The sequence below is a fragment of the Xiphophorus couchianus genome, chromosome 11, assembly GCF_001444195.1.
Source record: "Xiphophorus couchianus chromosome 11, X_couchianus-1.0, whole genome shotgun sequence".
Classification (NCBI taxonomy): domain Eukaryota; kingdom Metazoa; phylum Chordata; class Actinopteri; order Cyprinodontiformes; family Poeciliidae; genus Xiphophorus; species Xiphophorus couchianus.
In genome coordinates, this window is record NC_040238.1 from 24875029 (window position 1) to 24897472 (window position 22444).

At 39.5% G+C, this 22444-nt stretch overlaps 1 protein-coding gene across 10 annotated transcripts; it reads left to right on the forward strand.

The window, feature by feature from the left end:
- The first annotated feature begins 819 nt into the window (after positions 1 to 819).
- p2rx1 (purinergic receptor P2X, ligand-gated ion channel, 1) lies at positions 820 to 21228 on the forward strand. Of its 10 annotated transcripts, none has more exons than XM_028030718.1 (14): positions 820 to 1269; positions 10156 to 10300; positions 14513 to 14584; positions 14912 to 14969; positions 15982 to 16069; positions 16342 to 16422; positions 16674 to 16815; positions 16962 to 17107; positions 18180 to 18270; positions 18356 to 18436; positions 18540 to 18635; positions 20360 to 20449; positions 20584 to 20622; positions 20704 to 21228. In XM_028030718.1, exons 1-14 carry the CDS (start codon positions 1133 to 1135, stop codon positions 20710 to 20712), a joined length of 1275 nt encoding a protein of 424 aa, XP_027886519.1. In that variant the 5' UTR covers positions 820 to 1132; the 3' UTR covers positions 20713 to 21228. The 10 variants fall into 10 exon arrangements, with proteins under 10 accessions (XP_027886519.1, XP_027886517.1, XP_027886518.1 ...); XM_028030716.1 differs by having other exon boundaries at positions 821 to 1269; positions 14912 to 14981; positions 20707 to 21228; XM_028030717.1 differs by having other exon boundaries at positions 822 to 1269; positions 14912 to 14981; positions 20587 to 20622; positions 20707 to 21228.
- The last annotated feature ends 1216 nt before the right edge of the window (positions 21229 to 22444 follow it).

Genomic DNA, 22444 nt, shown 5'->3' on the forward strand with positions numbered 1-22444 from the left:
TGAAAAAATTCCAAACAAAGCCTCGGCCCTCTGAGCGAGTCCTTTATCGGCCCGTATCCCTTTAAAACAACCGCCCTTTGCACCAGATTCTACAGATTATATTGTTTTTATTAGAGCATTTGGAATCCAAATACTCCACTAATTTTGGATTATTGTTTAGATCGACATTAAACCCTTCTTGCAATCCTTGTAAATTCGCTGCAGTCCCGCCAAATCCTTCCAAACATGCTTTTTGGGGGAAAATTTCAAAACACGTTTTTCCCGTCTTAGAAAAATCAACAGCTTTGCCCTGATTTGGAGCTGGTTGTTGAGCCCAAATGTCAAAACTCTGTGGACAAGCCATAAGTCTCTATCGTTGTGGGAAATATTTCCCTTAACATCCCATCTTATTTTCACTCATTCAGTTGTTGCATAATTCCAAGCTGCCACTTCACACATCCTGTGAGGGAAGATTAGGAATGCAAAGCACCTCCTGAAGAAAAAGGAATGTAAAGCTGAGTGAGAAACACTCCCCTAAACACACACACATACACACGCCGACACATATACAGTCGCATAGAGTGAAGATAAAAATTTAAGAAGGCTTAACTTCTGGCAAATGGTGACAAGAGAAACGGAAAACAAGCTTAAATGCACGTGCTGTGTTTGTGTTTATCTCCGGCTTGCATGCAGGAAGAGCGTCTCGGTGGAAATGATAAGGTTTGATTGCTCTAAGTAAGGAGGAGGTCCGGTTCTTAGCGCAACAGCTAAAGACTGCTCTTAACTCGAAGAAGTCAAACAAATGTCTACTGATTTATTTGTTGTGTTAAGAGGATGCACAAAAAAAACAAGAGATGCCCAAAAAAAGCGGGAAAAAAGATGATCAAACACAACTGTCTGAGGAGACGGTGACCCCGGCGAGTAGAGAGGGAGGGAGGCAGAGCCGAGCTGGAGGGAGGAACTTTCTTTACTTCATCTCATGTAGCGTGTCAGACGTTAGCAGAGGAGTGTCTCTGCAAGCCCGGAGCCGAGGCACAGACTCAGAGTGAGAGAAAGAGGGATATTTTTTTTCTGCTTTCTCTTTTATATACATATATGCGATTCAAGTGAGAGGAGAAGACCCTCCTGTCTGTGGGTCAGCTGGTGAGAAAAGATGAAGAACCAAATCACCAGCGCCCTGTCTGACTTCTTCTTCGAGTACGAGACCCCTCGCCAGGTGCTGGTGAGGAACAGGAGGGTGGGAGTGGTGTGCCGGCTCATCCAGCTGGGGGTCCTGGTTTACATCATCGGGTAAGACACTTAAAGTCATCTCCTCTTCTCTTTGCTTATCAGAGCAGTGAAGATGTCATGACCTCTGAGGATTTTTTCTTCTACTTTTGGGTTTGAAAGTAGGGGGACTGACTCGCTAGATTGACTGAAACAGAGAGGTTTTGTTTGCAGTGAACCAAGTGTTTGTGTGGGAAACCAATATACTATGGCTTACCACGTCCTGTTGACAGAGCAAACACTCTTTAACAATCGAAGAGCCTTGACTGGCAGCCGTGGCAGAAGATCCTGATGAACAGGACAGATAGTTCCTGTCCACTCCTACAAATCCAGACATTAAAAAAGTGCGCGTTTCTTCACTAATGTTTCCTGAGCCACCCTCCACAAACATGCTTTGACACGCAGGAGTCTATTAAAGTAGCTCTAATGGGCTTATTGTTTCCAGCTATGATCAGTGGTTTGTGGTCTTACTAGCTCAAAATACACCTGTCTCATTTACAGCATTTGCACAATATATGTTTTTATTTGTAGTTTGTGCATCTGAGCAGCAGAACCTGCAGGAGCGAGTGTGATGAACCACACTCAGGCATATGCTACAACGGATAAAGATCAAGCGCTGCACAATTTGCTGCCAAACACTCCCGACCTGTTATCTGCTCAGGGTGATGTTGACAGTCCTCAAATATGAAACTCTGAAAGAAAGTGATATAACACGGCCTGTTGCAGAATTTACAACTTTATAGTGTATCATCTATTTTGTGTACCTTCTTAATCCTAGCAGATTTATGTTTACTCCCTGCTCCGGTCCTTATCTCTCTCTTCTCAAGCCTTTTCCACACATAGCCAGATATCTGGAAAACCCCCCCAAAATTATGCAATTATATCTTCAATGCACACCTCAACTCTGTTTAATATAATTTTAAAACAATTATTAATAAAAACTCCAATAAAAAAGGTGATTTGAAAATGTTCTTACTTGCATTTGCGTGTGTATATTAGAAACCGGAGATGTGGAGGTCCGTGATAATATCTGGTATTCTATTACCAGATATTATACAAATACCAGATGTGACTGCCGACGTCACATGACGTTAGAATGGATTGTTGTTGTTTCGTCGTGCAGTGGAGGAAAATTGACTGCCATCAGAGAAGCGCTGATTTTTATGTTGGGTCAGACGCTTTTTGCTTGTTGGCTTCTTACAAGCCCAACTGCTCCAGTTGCAATGGAGGAACAGTTCTGGGAGAGCCAAATGTTTTAAACCAACTGTTTCTCCCAAAACGGAGGTACGATGCCATTCCACGTTTCTGGTTTTGGATCAGACTTGGACCCACGCTCTGTTAGTATGGCCTCCTCTCAAAGCTGAATCCAGTTACTAATCAACCACTGTTTCTCTATCCAGTCAGCAAACTCCCTGGTATTCATGCTGCATTCCAGTTTTAGTCATAACTGGGAAATTATGACTTCCCAGTTGCAAAAAGCTACTGGAATTCTCTCCTAAGTTGCATTTCCCACTGGGAAAGTGGGAGCAACTCTGGCTAGCCCTACCTAGTTACAGCTTGTAAGGCCGACCTCGCAAAATGGGTCAGCAGTCGTAATGAGCTGCGATGTTTATTTTACAAGATATACTTGCAAGAGTGTATCTAAAATCAATGTCACATGTAGCTTGTGCATTTCTAAATTGAAGAAATTAAGCTTCAAGAAAATAAAGTTGAAAATGATGCTCATAAGAGGGACTGCGAACAATGCCTGAGGGAGTCACCATGTTGAAATTCAAACTTTTCCAAAATCTGTTGCGTTAAACTCAGCTCTGAATTTCCACTTCCATTGGGTTTCAATACATTTTTTCTTCTTACCTCCAACCCTTTGTTTTCTCAATCAAATTTTAAGTTTCTTTCTTTCTTAATTAAAAACTTAAAACTCATCTCTGCTCTCTGCGCTTGGATCTTTTAATCAAACCATGATAATATTTTGTATTGAAATGGAAGAGATTAACCAGCAGTGACAAAACCACTGCATCACCGTGTTGATCTAAAACCATCTGAGCAAGAAAAACAGAATAGGTGTGTTTGAAAAAGGAAGCTCAAAATCCTTAAAATAGCTCTTAATTGGATACATACAAATTCACTAACACCACGCATTCTGTACCAAATCAAAACATGAAGCTTGACAAAGCTTATCTCTACAAAAAGTGAAAGCAAGCAGATATTGGTGTTAGAAAAAAAAGGGGGCTGCATTTTCCTTTACGAACTCAAACATCTACAATAAATCAGAAAAAGGAAGACTTAACTTTCCTTTGAACCACTAAATTAATATTTACTTGTATAAGTGCAGTAACAATGAGCTCTGTAACATATGTGATTTATGGAGTCTACCAACTTCTGAATCCTGAAGATGTGTTCCAGGCCAGGATCATTGTAATACTCGGCTTTTCTCAGTTTTGCCTCAGAAACAGCGGCTTCTGTATTAGACTCATGCTCACAGTTTGGGCCAGCCACTCCACAAAAAGTAACCTTGTTGGTTTGCAACCAAGAGACGTGTTGTTTACTAGTGAATTTGGGAGTTGTGGTTTTGTTGAAACACCACTTTCAGTCACATCATCTACTCAGTCGAAGTCGACATCAGCCTTTATTTAACCAGGTCATTGAGACCTTGAAGGTTGACCTGGCCACTTCAGAAACACAAACCACAAATAAAACAGTCATTTTACATGTAAAGTGCAATTTGTTAAAAACAGTCATTTTGACAAAGCAGTACAGCTGTGTGCATTAAAAGAAGATGACCTACAAAGGAATATAGCAAATTACAGTTAAAAGCTGGTTAAAGTGTCTATTGAACATCTTTAAGACATGCGTTTTGTCTTTTACGTGAGAAATAAACAAAAGTTTTAAATGAGACAAGTTCAAACCTTTTTAAATTTGTTTTGGTGAATATTCCAAGCAGAATGAGCAGCAGAGTAACTAAAGGTATGCTTTTCTGAGAACCAAGATTCTGTTTCTCCTTTCTGCAGGTGTAGAAGCAGACTTCTAGGATGTTCTCTTGTGTTCTCTCTATCCTTCTTTGTCTCCTCTATCTCCCTCTTTCCCTTTGAACCTTCCTTTCTTTTCCATCTCAACGTCCATTTCATTTGAAATAAACCCTAAGCAATTTCTCAGAAAGACATACATGTTATAAAAAAGAGGCATGCTTATCTATCATCACATGTCGTTTCTCCATCAGTAAAACTGTGGCGTACCTCGGTTTCACACAGATTCTTCTTTCACCCTGATAGTCTTTGCTGCTTTAGTTCCAACGGCGGTTTTGTGTTTTATTTATCAACTTTCTCGTTTAGATTTCAATTTGACATGGTCTTAGATCATTTTATCTGAAGATTTCCTGTATTTCTTCATATGATTTCCTCCTCTAAGACCAGGATTTTACTCAGGGTTTGCGCTTCATTGCTTCAAAACAATGACCTATTTTACTCAGATTTTTCAAATAGATCTATACTAAAACCAGCACAAGCAACAGCTGCTGACTTCATTGTTGCGTAAAGGCAACCTGTTTGAAACCAGGTTTTCTATGGGAATTAATGCATAAACTGCTGTTTTGACTAGGCCCCTTTCAACTAATGATTTAATTCCACAGAATCAGCAACATGCATAAAATGACAATTGGTTTAGTTGGTTTTCTATTACTCTACTACACAAAATTGAGGTTTGGCATGTAGGAATATATCCAGGGTTGCTGGTGCCTATCTCTAGCTAAGTTCCGGGCGAGAGGGGGGGTACACCCTGGACAGGTCGCCAGTCTGTCGCAGGGCAACACAGAGACATACAGGACAAACAAACATGCACACACACTCACACCTAGGGAGAGAACAATTAATCTGACAGTCATGTTTTTGGACTGTGGGAGGAAGCCGGAGTACCCGGAGAGAACCCACGCATGCACAGGAAGAACATGCAAACTCCATGCAGAAAGACCCCAGCCGGGAATTGAACCCAGGACCTTCTTGCTGCAAGGCAACAGTGCTACCAACTGCGCCACTGTGCAGCCCATGTAGGAATATATGATTATTAAAACATGACAGCTAGTTTTGACTCACGTGAGATCAGTAGAAAGATGAGTGAAAAAAAGGAGAAACCGTTTCAATTTGGTTTTTCTGTGTCGCGGGCTGGCCATGCCTCATTCCAGTTCTGTCACCAGCCTCTTGCAGCCTATCAGGCCACATTAGAGCCAACGGCGATGTCCCACAGAGAAGATGTAATTAGAAAGCTGTCCTGCATCTCCTCTTCAGAATTTAGCGGCCCAGAGAACAGGTCAGGGCGGCGCCGGGGCTGACAAACACAGTCTTGTCAGGAATGTTCATGTTCATATTAACCTCAGGTCAGCCTCAACAAGTAATCAGTAGAAATTTGAGAGTTAGAAACAATACGTTGTTGGCTTGTGGCCAGATTGCTGAGTGATGAGACAAATGAAGAATTTCTGCACACTGCCAACTTTTAAATGAGAAATATCAAGAAGTTGCCAAAAAAAAAAATCATCAGCAAATCGATACATCTTTTTGTGAATATCTCTCTTTTTACCGCTTTTTATTCCCACTTTAATTTTTAGTCCCATTTTCAATGGACAGACAAAGACAAATCAGACATTTTACAGAGTATTATGGCACTTTTATGACTGAAACTCTTGAATTTAGATCCAGTGTGAGAGCTGCCCATCTATTTAAGTCCTATTAACAGAGTCGTAGTTACCTCTTAAAGTAAAACCCAATGTCAGTCAATCTTTGTTTGGTTTTTTTTTTTTTAGCTTGCATCCAATATTTTCTTGCTCTTTCTCATCAGTCTTACTCACTGTTGGAAGATTAATCTCAGTGCTGCAGATTGGCTAGAAGAAAAGCTCCCACACATCAGGAAGCTTTCTTTATTGCATTTATGTTCTCTGTCCGTCAAACGCAAATCTCAATTAGATTAGCATTTTCCACAGCTTCCATCTATTATTTCCACACTCATTTAGTTCATTAGCTTGTATATTTTTTTCCCCCATTTTCCTTGTTAATAGCCTCTTGTGCTGAACTTATTTTCTTGGTGTACTCAGAATTACACTTGTCTGTAGCGCTCCACTGTCTGAAGACAAATGAACACCGTGATGAAACATACGTTGTCCTGTGGGCGTCATGCCAGTGGGTAATTGCTCCTCACACCCAGCGTAAAATAGCTCCACATGTTCGACAGAGGATTTCTGTGTGGATATGATATCTTGATATCCAGGGCACGCCAGCTGTTGCCTGTCCCTCTCGGTGATCTTATGCAAACACAAAGCAACGCAACATGCCAGGAATCATCATAAACGCCTCAAATCCTGGCATTAATACTGAAACCTTGACAACAGAAGATTTCATCAGCACAAACCTCGCATATTAAAGAGGCGAAAGAATAAACAGTTAAAAACAAGATTTCTGCACCGGCTTTTATATTATCTCAAGAACCTCTGTTATAGAAAAGACCAGAGCCGGCCCAAGCCTCGATGGGGCCCTAAGCGAGATCTGGTTTTGGGGCCCTCTAGTTCTGCTAACATTGTGGACTGGCTGCAATCAGCAGTCCGATCATTAGATCATTCACACACCTGCCATAAACTTATTGCGTCTCTGGCAGTGCTGTGTACATTATATACATGTAGAATATAGGATACATTTATTGGCCAACTGATTTATCGACCAGTTGATTTCTGGGCGCCTATTTCCTTCATTTTGGGGGATGGTGATCAGCTGATACTTACACGTGAAGCCCATCTTATCTTATCTTCGTCAGCAAAGGTTTAAAAATCAGTCTCTGTCCTCTTCTGCTCTGCAGGGAGAGGTTTGACTGACAGACCGGCCCACCAGGTCAGGTCTGAATGTTTACAGTTAACAATATTCACCCCACTGTTGCCAACTCAGTGACTTTCTTGCTATATTTAGCGACATTGCAGACAAAAAAAAATCATATCAGCCAAAATCAAAATCGGCAGGTCAGGCTTTTTAAAGATTGGTAACCAGGGCGCATATCTTTTCGCATCATTAGATGTTGATAAATCTTTCTGTTCTGATCTAGATAAAATTCTCTTCAAGTTTATGTGGAAAAATAAGGCCCATTAAATAAAAAAATCTGTTCTGTCAAACTCTTCAGCTGAAGGAGGTTTAGATGTTTGGACTTTTACTGTCAAATGTTAAAAATTAATTGGATTAAAAGATTTCTAAAAAATAAAAAAAAATCCAAATTCCATGTGGAATATTTTTCCAAATCATTTGTTCAGTAAACTAGGGGGTCTAAATTTTTTATTGCGTTGTCCTTTCTCAGTTGGAAAACTTCCAGTCAAATTAGCTACATTTCATCAGCAGGTTCTGTTATGTTGAAATCTTCTATATAAACACAACTACTCTCCTCATTACTGCATCATATGGAACAATGCTTATATAATACATAAAAACAAATCACTATTTCTTCATAAGTGGGTTGATAATAACATTAATTTGATAAATCAGTTACTCGACAGTAATGGTGAGTGGTATACCATTTTATGAACAACAATGACAGACAGATGTCTCAAAAAGAATTTGAAGTGGTCATTACAGCCGTTCCTCATAGTTTTCTCTGTCTAGCACAAACCATACATCCAAACAATCTAAACCTTCATGAGTCAATTCCAATTGAAGGAACTAATATAATGAATAAGAAATTTACAAATGGGTTCATCAGAACTCACTTACAAACTTTCTGCACTCCCGTAAGTAAAATTATTTGAGCAAAAAATTGTGGAGTGCAATCTTTTTATTGCCTCATAAATATGTAATTACTAATAGGATCAAAGAAGTTTTATTTAAGATTTTACATAGATATTATCCAGTTGAAAATAATATTTGTCGCTTCTCTGCAGATGCCAGCAACAACTGCTCTCTTTGTCTGTCAGAAGGCGAAAGTATTGAACATTTATTTGTGGAATGTTCTCACACTACAATATTTTGATCAGGCGTGCAAAAACTCCATACAGAAAAAATAGGAAAAAATATTGTTTTATCAAATTTACATATTTTACTCATCTTTAACAATTCAACTTTTTCTTTAGATGAAATATATTTAGTGAATCTTATTATAATCCTAGCAAAATATTATGTACACAGGATGAAATGGAGTTGAAAAAATCCCCTCTTAATAGTTTTCAAGAAACTGACTTAAAATGTATATTGCCTCTGTTGAAAAACTTAACTTTAATAATAAGAAACTGGTAAAAACTTTAACTCTTTTCCCAAAATGTAACTTCATCTCATAAGCAGATCCCTCTGTTATTTTCTTTTCTTTTTTTGTTGCTTTTATTGTTCTTTTTGCTGTTTGTGTGTTCGCATGTATTTGAATATATTTTTGACACTTTTTGTTATGAAAACCTAACTGAAAAAGTACACATCATTTTATTTTACCAATGTATAGATATTTATTTAACTTTTGTCTTTCTAGACTTTAACATCAACACCCTCAGTGTCTGTAATTATTCTTTATTTGTTTTTTATTATTATAATATTTTAATATTTGTCTTTGAGTTAACATCAGTATGTATGTTGATGTTATTTGTTTGAAATAAAGTAAAAAACACAAAAACAAACTTTGAGCAGCATTGATTCGTAGCGGTTAAGACCCTCCTCCTGGCTCTGATTGGTTGTTTTTGGCCCAGGGAGGAGGTGGACGAAATCGATTTTTTCACCGATTAGCTATCACAACATGGTGAGAGTTTTAATAAAATATAGGTAAACATTTCTTTTTGTAAAAGTCACATACCCCAGCTTTAAATATAATGCATTTTTGTAGTGTTATACAACTGGTGTAATAAGATTCAACTGTTGTAACTCTCAAACTTAATGTCTGTTTAACAAAATTTTCCTAAAGAATGTTTGAGCTTGTGTAAGAAAGCGGGGCAATAGACTAGCTTGAAGAACTGCAAGTGGGCAGTAATTGGTCAATAGCAATTTGTATCTAAACCAACTCGGCCTAACGCGGTCTGGGCAAGCTCTGTGTGCGGTGGCGGTATTCAGTACGATGTGGCTCCAACCAGAATCACTTAGTAAGGCCTGACTAAAGTAAAACAGAAACAAGCCTGATCAAATGAAAGAAAGGGACAAAGGAACTAGAATCAATAAATCAAACTCCAAAACAACCCCGGACATTACAAGAACTAAACTGTGACCTCTTAAAGCAATGTTGTGTGGTTTTCTTTACAGAAAATCAGAGTAAGGCATTACATGACATTTTCTAACGTGATGTGCATTCTAGGCGTATATTTTCAGCAGATAATCAAACCCATAGTGACTTGACATTTAATCTAATTAGCTTGATTTAATTAAACAAGGGTTGCCATCTAACTTTACAAGCTTCACCTGGTCCATTATGAGGCAAAATTAAACATGAACAAAAACATACTGAGAGTGTATTTACTTTATTGTTCAAATAATTTCTTAATTTCCTTTTACGTGTAAGCAATCTTCCAAAATGCACTCTTGCATCTGTGTTTTCACATGTGTCCACATGTAGTAATGTGCACGGTCTCCTTTCTGATCTCTGCAGAGACAAAGTTCACTTTCTGCATGAACCACTTGCACTCGCTCAACAGCTTCCTGGAACGCTTTATGCTTCTTCTTCTTCTTCTTTTTCTTTTAAATCATCAACTGAAGCTAGTAGATGTCTACATTTTGAGAAACAGCTTGTCAGATTTGTCCTTTTCTGTGGAGAGAACTAGCTGACCCACAGTGAGCTGCACACGTGTCCCCTGTCAGACACGCTGCCGGCTGTGCAGAGCGTCATGCTTCAATCACTCATGTATATAACCTTGCTGTTGGGTTTTGGTTGGACGGATTGAGCTGGAAAGTGGTTGAGGTGCTGACAGGACTGATGTGTCTTTCACAGGTGGGTCTTCATCTATGAGAAAGGCTACCAGTCCACAGACACGGCAGTGAGCTCCGTGCTCACCAAAATGAAGGGAGTGGGCTACACTAACGTGAGCGGGATTGAGACCGTCTGGGACGTGGCCGACTACGTCTTCCCTCCTCAGGTCAGTAAGCGGTCAGCCGAAGCCCGGCCGGGTCATTTAGTCGCTGCCCATTCCAGCTATCTAAACCGCTCCAGTTTTTGCTTTTAACCTGGAACAAGTCAGGGAGCATTGTTTGGACAATCACTCAGAAGGGGATGAAGTCAGCATTGTTCATAAATCAAACTGTCACACAGATGAAAAGTCAGCCTGACTCTGACAATAAATGTCACAACTCTTTGCTTTCAAAAGGAAACTGCATATCAGTTAAGGCATGACAGACTTTAAGTCATACTAACTGTCAAACAACAACTTACATTTCTGTTATCTATGAACACACTGAAATGATACGCAGACAAAAAAGTAGCTCTATAAATTTAGTACTCACGCGGTTTGAGAAGTTTGTTTTTTAATGGTATTGTGTGCATGAACTAAGTACACAAGTCGAAAGTTACACTGCGGTTAACTACATTTGTTGACCTAAAACCTAACCCAGGATTATAACTTGTGGGAAAGAAACATAAAGACATCATAAAGGTTGCTTGGTTTGAGTTTTGGGTGAGGACATTTTTTAAAAGTATCACACAAACAAGATGCTACCAACTTGATGAACAGATCTTTTTTGTGTGCTTTGATCAAGTAGGAATCAATTTCCAGCATGACGTGTGGAAAAAAGAACTCTTAAATGGTCATTCTTTAGGTTGCAATAAACTGGAGAGGCAACTTTTAGAATTTTGTAGCTAATTTCTAACCCTTTACAAAGCTTTGACCTTTGTGAGGATTAGAGGTGACGTCACACAGTGTGTGACAGAGGGCTCCATATAAAACAAAGTTTCACCATTACTTTTAATAGAAAGGCACAAATTGACTTCAGATTTCAAATTCAGATTTCAAATTGTTGTTGTTGAAAAACAACAACAACAACAATAATAATAATAATAATACAGACCTTTGGGCACTTAAATGCCCAAAGGCATTTTGGGATTTTGAAAATGCCTTTGAATAATTACCAGGTTTTATACTGGTAATTAGCATGAATAGCATAGTTTGAATTAGAAATTGTGAGCATCAACAAATTCTCTGATCAATTCTTGGAGTCAGGACCAACTGGGGATCACAAAACTACAACTGTGAGATCTTGAAATCATCTTTAGAATAAAACTAAGCAATAAAAATGATAGTTGCAAAAGCTACTATAGATAGGTAAGGATAATGTTTCACTAAGACTCAGCACACGTATGTAGCGCAGGGCTACATAAGGTTTCCAAAATGGTGGATCATGATGGGCTTTGGCTATTGATTGAAAGGTTATGTTGAATCTAGTCACTTAAAGTTTTTGTATATAAATCTAAATTTAAATCATGTTAAGGTGTTTCTATTAAAATGTGAGTAAAGAAAACATATAGGTTAAATTTGAACTGTACTAAGAATGAGTACTCAGGTTCTCAAACAGCTTAAAGACTCAACTCTATCAAAAACATTTGTCAATGATTCTCTCTCTCTTTCTGAAAAGAAAACTAATTCTTTTTGAGGTATAACTTGAATTTTTCAAATACTTATATAAACTATAAGGAAATGCTTGATTCATTCAGAAGAGAGGTCCAGGAAGAGATGAAGTCTGATACATCAAATTGCTAGAAAACAACCTTATCACAGACTGGAATGGAGAGAAACACCAGTTAGCTTAGATGGTGTGTGCGTTTGTTTGCAACACCTTGTGGGGACCATTTTCCTGACACATACTACATTGAGGGGACCCACTGCTCCTTGTGGGGACCGAAGCCTGGTCCCCACAAGGGGAAACTTTGTTTTTGGGTCAGGGGTTAGATTTAGGACTAAGTTGTGAATTGAGTTTTGGTTAGGGTTAGGGTTAGGAATGTAATGGATAGGGTTAGGATAAGGGTTAGGAAAAGATTACGGTTTAGGCTGTAGAAATGAATAAAAGTCAATGGAAAGTCCTCGTAAAGATAGCCACTCAAAGATGTGTGTGTATGTGTGTTGTGAGGGGAGGAAGCGGTTTCTCCCTTTTGGTCTTCATTTTTGATGTGTTGAAAAAATCTTGGGCTGCACTGTGGCGCAGTTGGTAGCACTGTTGCCTTGCAGCAAGAAGGTCCTGGGTTCGATTCCCGGCCGGGGTCTTTCTGCATGGAGTTTGCATGTTCTCCCTGTGCATGCGTGGGTTCTCTCCGGGTACTCCGGCTTCCTCCCACAGTCCAAAAACATGACTGTTAGGTTAATTGGTCTATCTAAATTCTCCCTTGTTGTGAGTGTGTGTGTGCATGGTTGTTTGTCCTGTATGTCTTTGTGTTGCCCTGCGACAGACTGGCGACCTGTCCAGGGTGTACCCCGCCTCCCGCCTGGAACGTAGCTGGAGATAGGCACCAGCAACCCTCCCGACCCCATTAGGGACAAGGGTGCACAGAAAATGGATGGATGGATGGATGAAAAAATCTTTCTGGCAGATTACTTTATTAATGTGTTTAAAATAAATCCAGCTACATTTTTGTATTTTTTTTTGTTTCAACTCGATTCATCTTTGGTTACATGAGCGTTTCGAAACCCTCCCGTTCCCGCAGTTTTACTCAAAAACACTACTTGTGCCACCAACCCGAGCGTGACATGAGCGCACATCTCCATGTGAACAAACAAAAATTTATGGTGTGAGCTTTTAAATCTCACACACTCTTGCTCAATAGTTCTGACAGGCGCTCTACTCTCACGCACTCTTGCACCGCCTGCTCTGCACCTTATGTCTGCGTTTGCAACTCGAGTGTATGCAACTGACCCACACCGCCAACCAATCACAGAGTCTTCCTTGCAAATACTGCATTTGCTTGGAAGAAACAAAAAGAAAAACAGTCACAACCAGCAAATAAAAAAAAGAAACCGCATCAAGTGGCAGAAATTATGAAACAAATTGTAGCATTTAAGAAAACAATACAACATAATAAAATAAATACATTTTGAAATGTTTGCACCCCGCCTCTCGCCCGAAACGTTCGCTGGACATAGGCACCAGCACCCCTCTTGACCCCACTAGGGACAAGGGTGTACAGAAAATGGATGGATGGATGAAAAGTTTGCTATGCCACTGATTCGTTATTCTGAATGGACACATTGTGTCTGCTGGTCCCTTCCTCATTGTGTTCCCATTTGGCTTTCTCCTTTATCTCTTCACACTGACTCAGCAATCACCAAACACACCAAAGTTGACCTTGTGATGTCAGCAGGCACTGAAAACTGGAGAGAGGGGGGAGAGTTTTGCCATGTGGTTTCTTAACACTTCATCATGACAAGCTCAAAAGAGAACCGTAGTTTTTGTTTCCATTCAGATCTCACGGTAAGAGGAAGAATGTCCGCAGTGATTTTCCTCAAGGTCTGCTGCATGCGCTCCAAACAGGAAACTGAATTCATTCATGTTTACAAGTTTCAGTTTCATAATCATAAACATTTGGCTGATTTCAAGAGTACAGTCTGTTGAGTAGGAGAATATTTGTCCAATGTAAAATCAGCTGGAGAATTTAACAAATGTATAAGCTCCTTGTGTCCATTGTAGCCTGAAGTTGTTTTGAATATTGTTTGAAAGTATTCAAATAAAAATGTTAAACTGTCAAATTTCTCAAAAAGATGTGAGATGAAGATCTGTCAAGTTTGTTCAGGTTTACACTGTTCATGTTGGACCTAGCTAAAAATCTCATCTAATACAAGGAAAACAAACACCAGAGGTGAAGTGGACTGAAAAGATCGTATGATTTAAAGTCTTTTTCCCCAAATCTGGAAAGTGTGGCATGGATTTGACATGAAAGTGCCTATGAGTTAATACTTTATAGACCATACCTTGAGGTAATTACTGCTGAAAGTGCTTTAGTGTGTTTCTACTAGTTTTGCACATTTACAAGCTGAGACTTTAGCCCATATTTGCAAATATTTCCCATATGATCAGATCATGTTCTTCCCTTACATGTTTGCTATGTCTCCTATGTGGCTTGTAGAAAACTGGACACAGGATTAATTTTGACTTTCTTCATGCAAACCGCGGATCTCTGCAACTCAAGAGTTGTGCCATTTTGTGTTGGTCTATCACAAACAATCCCCAATGGATGTCAATATACATTCAAGGGTTGTGAACACTTCAGGCGATATCTTGATTGCATTCTTTATTCTGCAGTATAATGGCAGATATACCTTCACATGAAATATTTTATTTATGTTTTGTGACTCTTTTTGAACTTTTAGGGAGACTCATCTTTCGTAGTGATGACTAACTACATCATTACCGAAGGTCAGAAGATGGGAAAATGCCCAGAGGTATGTGCTAAGCCTCCCTTCTTTCTTGCTACTGTCCCACCTGCTGCCATTGGTCTGTCCTACACACTGCCATAAATAGTAAAAGAAAGCCTGAATCGTGTCTCATTCCAAGACTGTTTCTGTAATTGGTCATTTGTGTTGTTGTTGTGTAGCAGGAAATACCCGTGTAAACCTAATGGCTTCAGTACGATGCAACACTAACAGGCAGCACAGTATGGGAGATCATTTTAACCCAACGGTGTTGCTCTGTTTTCTTCTTCATTGGCTGTCTGTTTACATTCCAACATGTTATATGCAAACTGACCCCATTCTCTTGTTCCCTTACAGCTTAAAGGGATGCACGACTGCACATCAAACGCAGACTGCGTAGGAGGGAGTTTCAAACGTACGGGACACGGTAAAGTCTGAGTAACCATCTATGCGGAGCTCCAATCAAGCCTCGGTGGCCTCACGGTATCGCGTTTTGATTTTGTATCTGAAAACACATTGCTTAGTGATCCTTGGAGGACGGCAAAGTCTGATGTCTACTGAGTATTTGCAATCTAGGAAGGGGCTTCCAGTAACTGCCAGAAGCAGAGTTGCAGGGGTCATGGGGCCATGGGGTTAAAACCAACACTCCAAGCCTTAGCAACCAAACATTTGGTGTATTTGCTTATATTGTGACCTAAAACCCCGACCTAAAGCGAACAGACACCAGATTAAGGCTGTGCGTCTGAGCTGTCTCATTGCATGACAGCAACGGGACAGAACATGAGAGCACCGTTGATGGGTCCAAACAACGGTTACGTAAACGTATTCTTCTTTGTCAGTCTCCAGCTTTTTATTTCGGAGTCTTTCCACTTCTCCTCGTCCCACATCGACTTCAATAAGAGCAAAGCTTTAGATTTGTCCTCTTCAGACCCATCAAATTCACTTTGAGGTGGCAAAGTACCTTTAGAGGTGACAGGCTGGTGGAAATGTATAAGCTTACGGGAACGGGCCCCCGTGGCCAAACAGGTCGGTGAGTTTCAGCCAAAGGTCAGCGATTGCTCCTCGCGTGCCTGCCGGAGAAATGTCTGCACGTTTCTCCGGATGAGAGGACGAGATTGCCGCGAACCAATCGCGTGCACAGAAGTTATATATTTACATATCAGAATCAGGGGCAAGATAAAGAAAAACATCTACTTCAGCATTTGCTCTGCTTCACTTTCATGTCCCGCTTTGCCGCTGCTGATGTTAATCAGAGATAAGGAGAAGTGCGGAGGCAGAAGATGTTTTTAAAACACTTTAATGTCAAAAGCGACATCCGTTTCTGTTAGATGCTGCCTCTCAGAGCGTGAGATGTACTTTTTGCCCCATTCTTGTTCCAATTCGAAATTCTGTCTTGATGATGAGATTTTACATGTTCCCATTTTAAGGACAAATGACTGGAGTCTGTGTCAACAAAACACAAACCTGTGAGGTGCTAGCATGGTGCCCAATTGAGGATGACCACACTATTCCAAAGTACGTTGGATCTGCGATCTTATCCTGTGACAGTTTATAACGCTGCAAACTGTAAAAGAAGTGTCAGCATAAAGAAAATGTTTAATTTCATTATGAACATATCAGTCTATTCAGCTAATGTTTGAAGCTAAGTATGAGTTATGATCCCTGATTCAATTTGTGCTTAAGCAATTCCTCCTCATAATTGAACTGAAATAAAAAGATGTTTTAAATATATATTTTTTTAAAACAGCAGAAACACTGTCTAATTTTCCTTTCTTTTTCTTTTCCAGTCCTCCTCTTCTGATATCCGCAGAAAACTACACGCTTTTCATCAAAAACTCTGTAACCTTCCCTTTATTTGGCGTCACCAGGTGAAAGCTCACACCAAATGAAAACTAGACAACAAAACTTACTCCTAATTCAATATTAACAATCAACAGGCTTATCTACAACTATTGAAAAATCCTAATTGAGCTCTGTTAAACGTGTGAATAGTTCATTAGTGGTTTAATTCTGTAAAATTACTGTAATTATAAAACGTTTTCAGTTCATGAATGCATACGACCAAGCTGAAGTGGCTTTTATGAAAAGCTGTTTTTACTAATACTTGAACTGTTCGCAGGAGTAACTTGGTGGAGGGAATTGATGGTAACTACATCGGCAAATGCCTTTTCCATCCAAAGAAAGAACCGCTCTGTCCAATATTCAAACTGGGAGATATAGTTAAACTGTCTGGCTTCAGCTTTGAAAAATTAGCCCAAGAGGTAAGTTTCAAGCAAAGTATCTCTGCATTAATTGATAATGATTTTGCGTTATTTAGTTGTGATGAAGCAGGTTTATGTTTTGTGAAATCACAGCTGCAGATGTATTGTCTGATTATGGATGTTTACATTTTTTGTCTGCTTGACAGGGAGGGGCTATTGGCATTGTCGTCGACTGGACATGTAACTTCGACGTTGATGTAAAACACTGTAAGCCAGAGTACAACTTTCACGGTCTCTATGGAAACCCAAGTGAGACAGATAGCGCCAGTGCGTCGGTTGGGTATAACTTCAGGTGATAGAATACACCGAGTAGCAAATTTATGTCAGTTTTGGAGACTTCAGATGACAGTTATTTCATCTAGAGATATGCAATTTTGATATTTAAAAAAATAATTAAGTCTCTGTGTATTTGCTTACCTTTCACAGGTAGTCACACATCTTAAACTTTTTTTTGCATTTGTGCAAGTTAGATCCTCAAACTACAGTGAATTACTTAGTCATTTTGAGGTGATTTTATTTAGTAGGCATTTTGTATTTTTCCTAATTTATCCGGACACGCCAAAAATAAATAGTTTGTTACATTAGTCAATAAACCGCATCATGAAGACTGAAGGAACACAAGTGGCAGGTCAGGGAAAGCATTGTGAAGAAGTTTAGAGCATGGATAGATTATGAAACAATATCTAAAGCTACTTTCAGCAGATAACAGGAAGGTTAAACATACACAAAACATGTTTTCTGATTCCTCTGTTATTTATGGAACATTCTGAATTTAGAAATGGTGGCAACTTTTTTAAATCCCAGAATTAGGACCAGGACTCTCTGGGGGAACAGACAGTAATGCTAATCAAGCTAATATTAGAAACTCAAGCTAGTTTAAAGAAGTCAACTCTGCAATGACATTGTACTTTTTTATATGTATTTATATAAAACTACTAATATTTAATAGTACAACAGGTGTACCAGCCTGTTGTCTGGTAGGTTCTAGGATTTTTATTTTATTCTAGGAAAAAGGAGGGTTTTTTTCAAATATTCAATTAGATGAACCTTGTTTTTCCATCACCAACTGCTCATTTTATGGACTGGACTTAAGTCATTGTTTGCTCCTTATGTTATTCTGCCTCAGATGTGTTTAGTTTGAACTTTATGATGTTTGCTTGTCTCGGGCAGTTTAACACATTGATTTGTATTCCTTATTCGTTTAGAATGCTTCATTTTGTTCTGCGGCTTCTCTCGTGCTCTATTAAGGCGCTTATTGATTGCAAGGGTACTATTTATACATCCTTATATTTTTCAGTCGACCCCTATGAGATGAAGTAGAAGCAGTGAGGTCTTATTCTGACAGTCCTTGTGATCGTCTACAGGTATGCAAAGCATTATATGGAGGATAAAATTCCCAAGAGAACCCTCCTTAAAGTTTTTGGCATCAGGTTTGATGTCATTGTGAAGTCACTGGTGAGTAAAATAAATACTTATTTTCATTGGTATGAATTTAGCATTAATAAATAATTTTAAAAAAGCGAGCTTTGTATGACTTTAGCTGTGTCCTTTAAAGGCAAGAAAATTTGACATAATCCCAACACTCACAGCAATAGGCTCAGGCGTGGGGATTTTTGGAGTGGTATGTTGTTGCTTGGATTATATTCCACATTAATAAAGTATCCATCAACAATAAGAGTCACTCACAATCTAAAAATATTATTATTTTTTCTCTTTATCTGCAGGCAACTGTTGTTTGTGACTTGGTGCTGCTTTACTTGCTACCAAAAAGGGAGTTTTATAAGAACATGAAGTTCAAATATACAGACACACAAACACAGGTAAGTTCTGTTTCTTTACTTTAAACACAAGATGGCAGCAGAGAGACTGTTACTCACACCAGCCCTTCTTGGGAAGTTTTAACGGCTAATTCTTTTCACTGTTGGAGACGATCCTTTCTTCAGCTAGGTTCGTAAAGTTTGAGGTTCAAGAAGAATCAGTGAGTTAAATTCATGAATTCCATTTATTAAGACTAAAATGCAGCGTTGGCCCGTTGTCATGCTTTCCTTATGGGAGAACACAGCAAAATGGCACCTAACTACAGTTTCTAATTCCTTTTATAGGCCTCTATCTAAGCTACGCTCTAAAGAGGCCGGGCCCCAGTGTGTCATTTCCCTTAACTTAAGCTCCGTTTATGCGTGCAGGGGTGTGTGAGCGTGTGTGTGTGCAAGCATGCAAACAGCTAAAAGAGATGGAGGAAAACAGAATTATTCATTCCCAACATCACCTAACACCTTTCACCTTTTGGCTGTTGAGTGTCACATACACTGATCAAGCATAACATTATGACCACTGAGATTAACCCTGGTGAGCTCTTTTTATGGCTCCTGTAAGTGGATGGAATAAATTAGACATCGATTAAAGCTACAGTATGTAACTTTTATAAAAGATATTCTGTACATATTGGTTAATACTGTCACGACAGTATGGCATGAGAATGATTATCTGTGAAAAAAAATTGAGCTCCTCTGCCTTTTCCCAGTGCCAACTTGAAACAACCAATCAGAGCCAGAAGGAGGGCCTTGGCGTTGCCAATCATTGCATAGGCACTGCTCACAACTTCTCTTCCCCAGTCTCCCTTGCGCTGTGATAGACTACTACAGCTTCTCCCCAATAGTATAGTCTGTCAGGAATGCGCAGGCTAGTTAGCATAAGCACCAATGATGGCAGATACACAGATCTCCTGTAACGGTAAGTTGTTTCTCTGCCATTGAGATGTGAAAACACAAGCATGAGTGACGGCGCTAAGACCCTCCTGCTGACTCCTGATTGGTTGTTTTTGACTGGGAGCGGTGTATTTCATCTCAAACCAAAAATGGTTTGAGATGTTGACTTGGCCGAGTAGTTAGTTCCACAAATGTCAACCCAATCAACAGTATGTGAGATTGTTGATAGTTGAATCTACTGCTTGCAGCTGTGTAGATATCACAGTGCACCTTTAGGGGTTTTGTGGAATCCATGTCAGGGATTGTTTTTTACCACCAAAAGGGGAGCAAATATTCTACTATGGTCATAATGTCATGTATCCATCCATCAGATTAAGGGCAACAGGTTATTGCTGTTGGTTCTTAACATCGGAAACCGCTAGAGCTGGAGAGCCGCATGCGTTATATAAAGCACAACCAGTTATCAGACACGGTACTCGCATGAAAACCTCCCCTAACTGTAAGTCTTCCCCCACACAAGCATCCACTATCCCTAAGCTTGATCCCACCTGAAGAGCTCTCCTCTCCCACCCATCCAAAAGCCTCATCAATAGTATACCTCAGGGGCAATCCTGGTTCTCGAGGGCCGGTGTCCTGCAAATCCAATAGCGGAATCACCTCCTAAGTGCAGTCAAGTTCTCCAGAGTCCTGCTAATGACCTCATTATTTGACTCAGGTGTGTTGAAGTAGAGATACATCTAAAAGTTGCAGGAGAATGGCCCTCGAGGCCTGGAGTTGCCCACCCCTGCTCTACCCTGAAGTCGCACCACTAAAACAGGCAGAACGTTTTGTATTTACAGCAGGACAATGAGTCTATTGATTTAGACTCTAACGCCTATTACACCCTTGAAGCAAATTCAAGACAAGTTCAAGACGAAGACAAGCCCAATGTGAGTGCAAGGTGAAACCAGGACATCAGAGCAGATTCTGTTGATTTCCAGATGTATTCTGTAAAGGTAGCAATGACGAGGCTCACAGTAGAGATCTAAATGGTTCCTTGTTCTGTTGTTTTGCTTTTGTCCAGCAGGATCCTGATTCAGAGGCAGGATCCACAGAGGCTGAGGTATCTGAAATGAGGATTATAGACTGTAGGGAAAAATAAAGCCTTGTTGATCGCTGAGGTCTTTCCCCTTCCACTCTTTAGCAGAAGTAATCTGGGAGCAACGAAGGCAGCGCACAAGCTGCTTCATAAAGTGAACTGCACAGAAACAACGTCATGGGAAACGGAGGAAAACACACGCACACCAACTCTGGACGGACCTCTGAGAAAATAAAAGACATTGTTTCTCGCTGATCCTCAGCAGCATCTTCAACCAGAGACCTCCTCCCACTCAAAAAGCCAACATGACTGACAGTAATCATTACCGTTTAATGTCGAGGCATCTATTTCCAAGCTGTATGTGTATGTTTTATTTTTTTGGGTGTTTGTTGTTCCCAAGAAGGGTGTAACCTCCACAACTCGAATCATGTCTGCAAACAAACGGTTGAGAGAAGAAGATGCGGTACGTTGGTGTTCTGTGTGGACAAATCGTTCATCACCTCCGTCAGAGTCCCCGTCACTCCACATAAAAAAACAGACCAAACTTGTGTTTGCATTTGCCGCCACAGCGATTCACCCCATGTGTACACATGTGACGAAGAGTTGAACTAAATTAAACAAGTTCTTCAACCGTTGTGCTTTTTTGCTTTACTCACACAGCAACAGGCAAACGTTCGGGTGTTTATAGAATACTTTTAATGTTTTACTGTTGAGTACAAAAAGCATGCAAAAAAAATAGCTTGTTTATATTGGTACATATTTACATTGTAACTGCATTCCATGGGGATGTGCCATGCTTCCATTTATTGGAGTGAGTACATTCAGATGTGAGCCCGACATCAAACAGAGAGCAGGCACAGACGGCAGTCACAGCAGGACAGCAACAAAGATGTTAAAGGGATAGTTTGGATTTTCCTTAAAGTTCTGTGACGTTTTAAGCGCCAGCTCCCTTACTTGTTTTAGAAATATGTCATACTGTAGTCAGTTTGTAGTAAGTGAGAAAGGAATGAGTACAATTCAGATTTAATGACTCGCATGCTGCGCTTCCATCAACTATTGTGCAAATTGGAATTACAAAAATTAGTGAGTTTCGCAAAACTGGGATGGAAACATTTTTCACATTACATAAGTAACGTGATCAATAACCAGATGTTATCACGGGCAGAAAAGACAACAGGAAGTAGGAGGATGACAGCACAGCATGTTTTTTTTAATGACTTATCGGGTGAAGAAACTTATTTATATGTGATATTAATTGTGTTTATTTAATGAAAATGCAGCAATTGCGAAATTGTGTTAATTCAACACTAGTGGAATATCGACAAAGTTTTGTGCACATTTGTAATTAAAATGCAGCTTTTTTAAAATTCTTTATTATTTTCTTCTTACTACAAGCCAGTACATTAAGAGGTTTTAGTTTAAACTGTGAAAAGTGGCTCATGTACACAAAGAGCATCACTTAAAACAGTCACATTTATTTAGCTGATTTAAGCAAATGAAACAATTCATACGGAAACTGTTCATACCTGTGGGATACATTGCTATGCTAGCAAATATTAAAACTTATACACTTAAAAAATGGTAATTAGCTTAGATGGAATATGGCTGCAATACATCTGCTTCCTGTGCTTTTCTGGTGGGTCAAAGATGATCAGAAAACAGTTGCATCTTCAAAATATAGATTTGAATATGATGCAACTCATGGATGTGAGTATTTTTAGTTTGAGTTGTTTTATATAGAACATTTCAGCTGCAACTTTGGTGCCCATCTGAATAGCTATTAGCAGCTCTTTCTATATAATTTCTCTCCATTATGGATAACGGAACCCTTAATGTTAACAGCTTT

Excerpts from the sequence above, each read along its gene's own strand:
- p2rx1 (XM_028030714.1), top strand. The coding sequence starts at position 1,133 with ATGAAGAACCAAATCACCAGCGCCCTGTCTGACTTCTTCTTCGAGTAC. Across the intron at positions 17,108-18,179 it reads TCGGTTGGGTATAACTTCAG|GTATGCAAAGCATTATATGG; the intron begins GTGATAGAATAC and ends GATCGTCTACAG. Across the intron at positions 18,437-18,539 it reads GCGTGGGGATTTTTGGAGTG|GCAACTGTTGTTTGTGACTT; the intron begins GTATGTTGTTGC and ends CTTTATCTGCAG.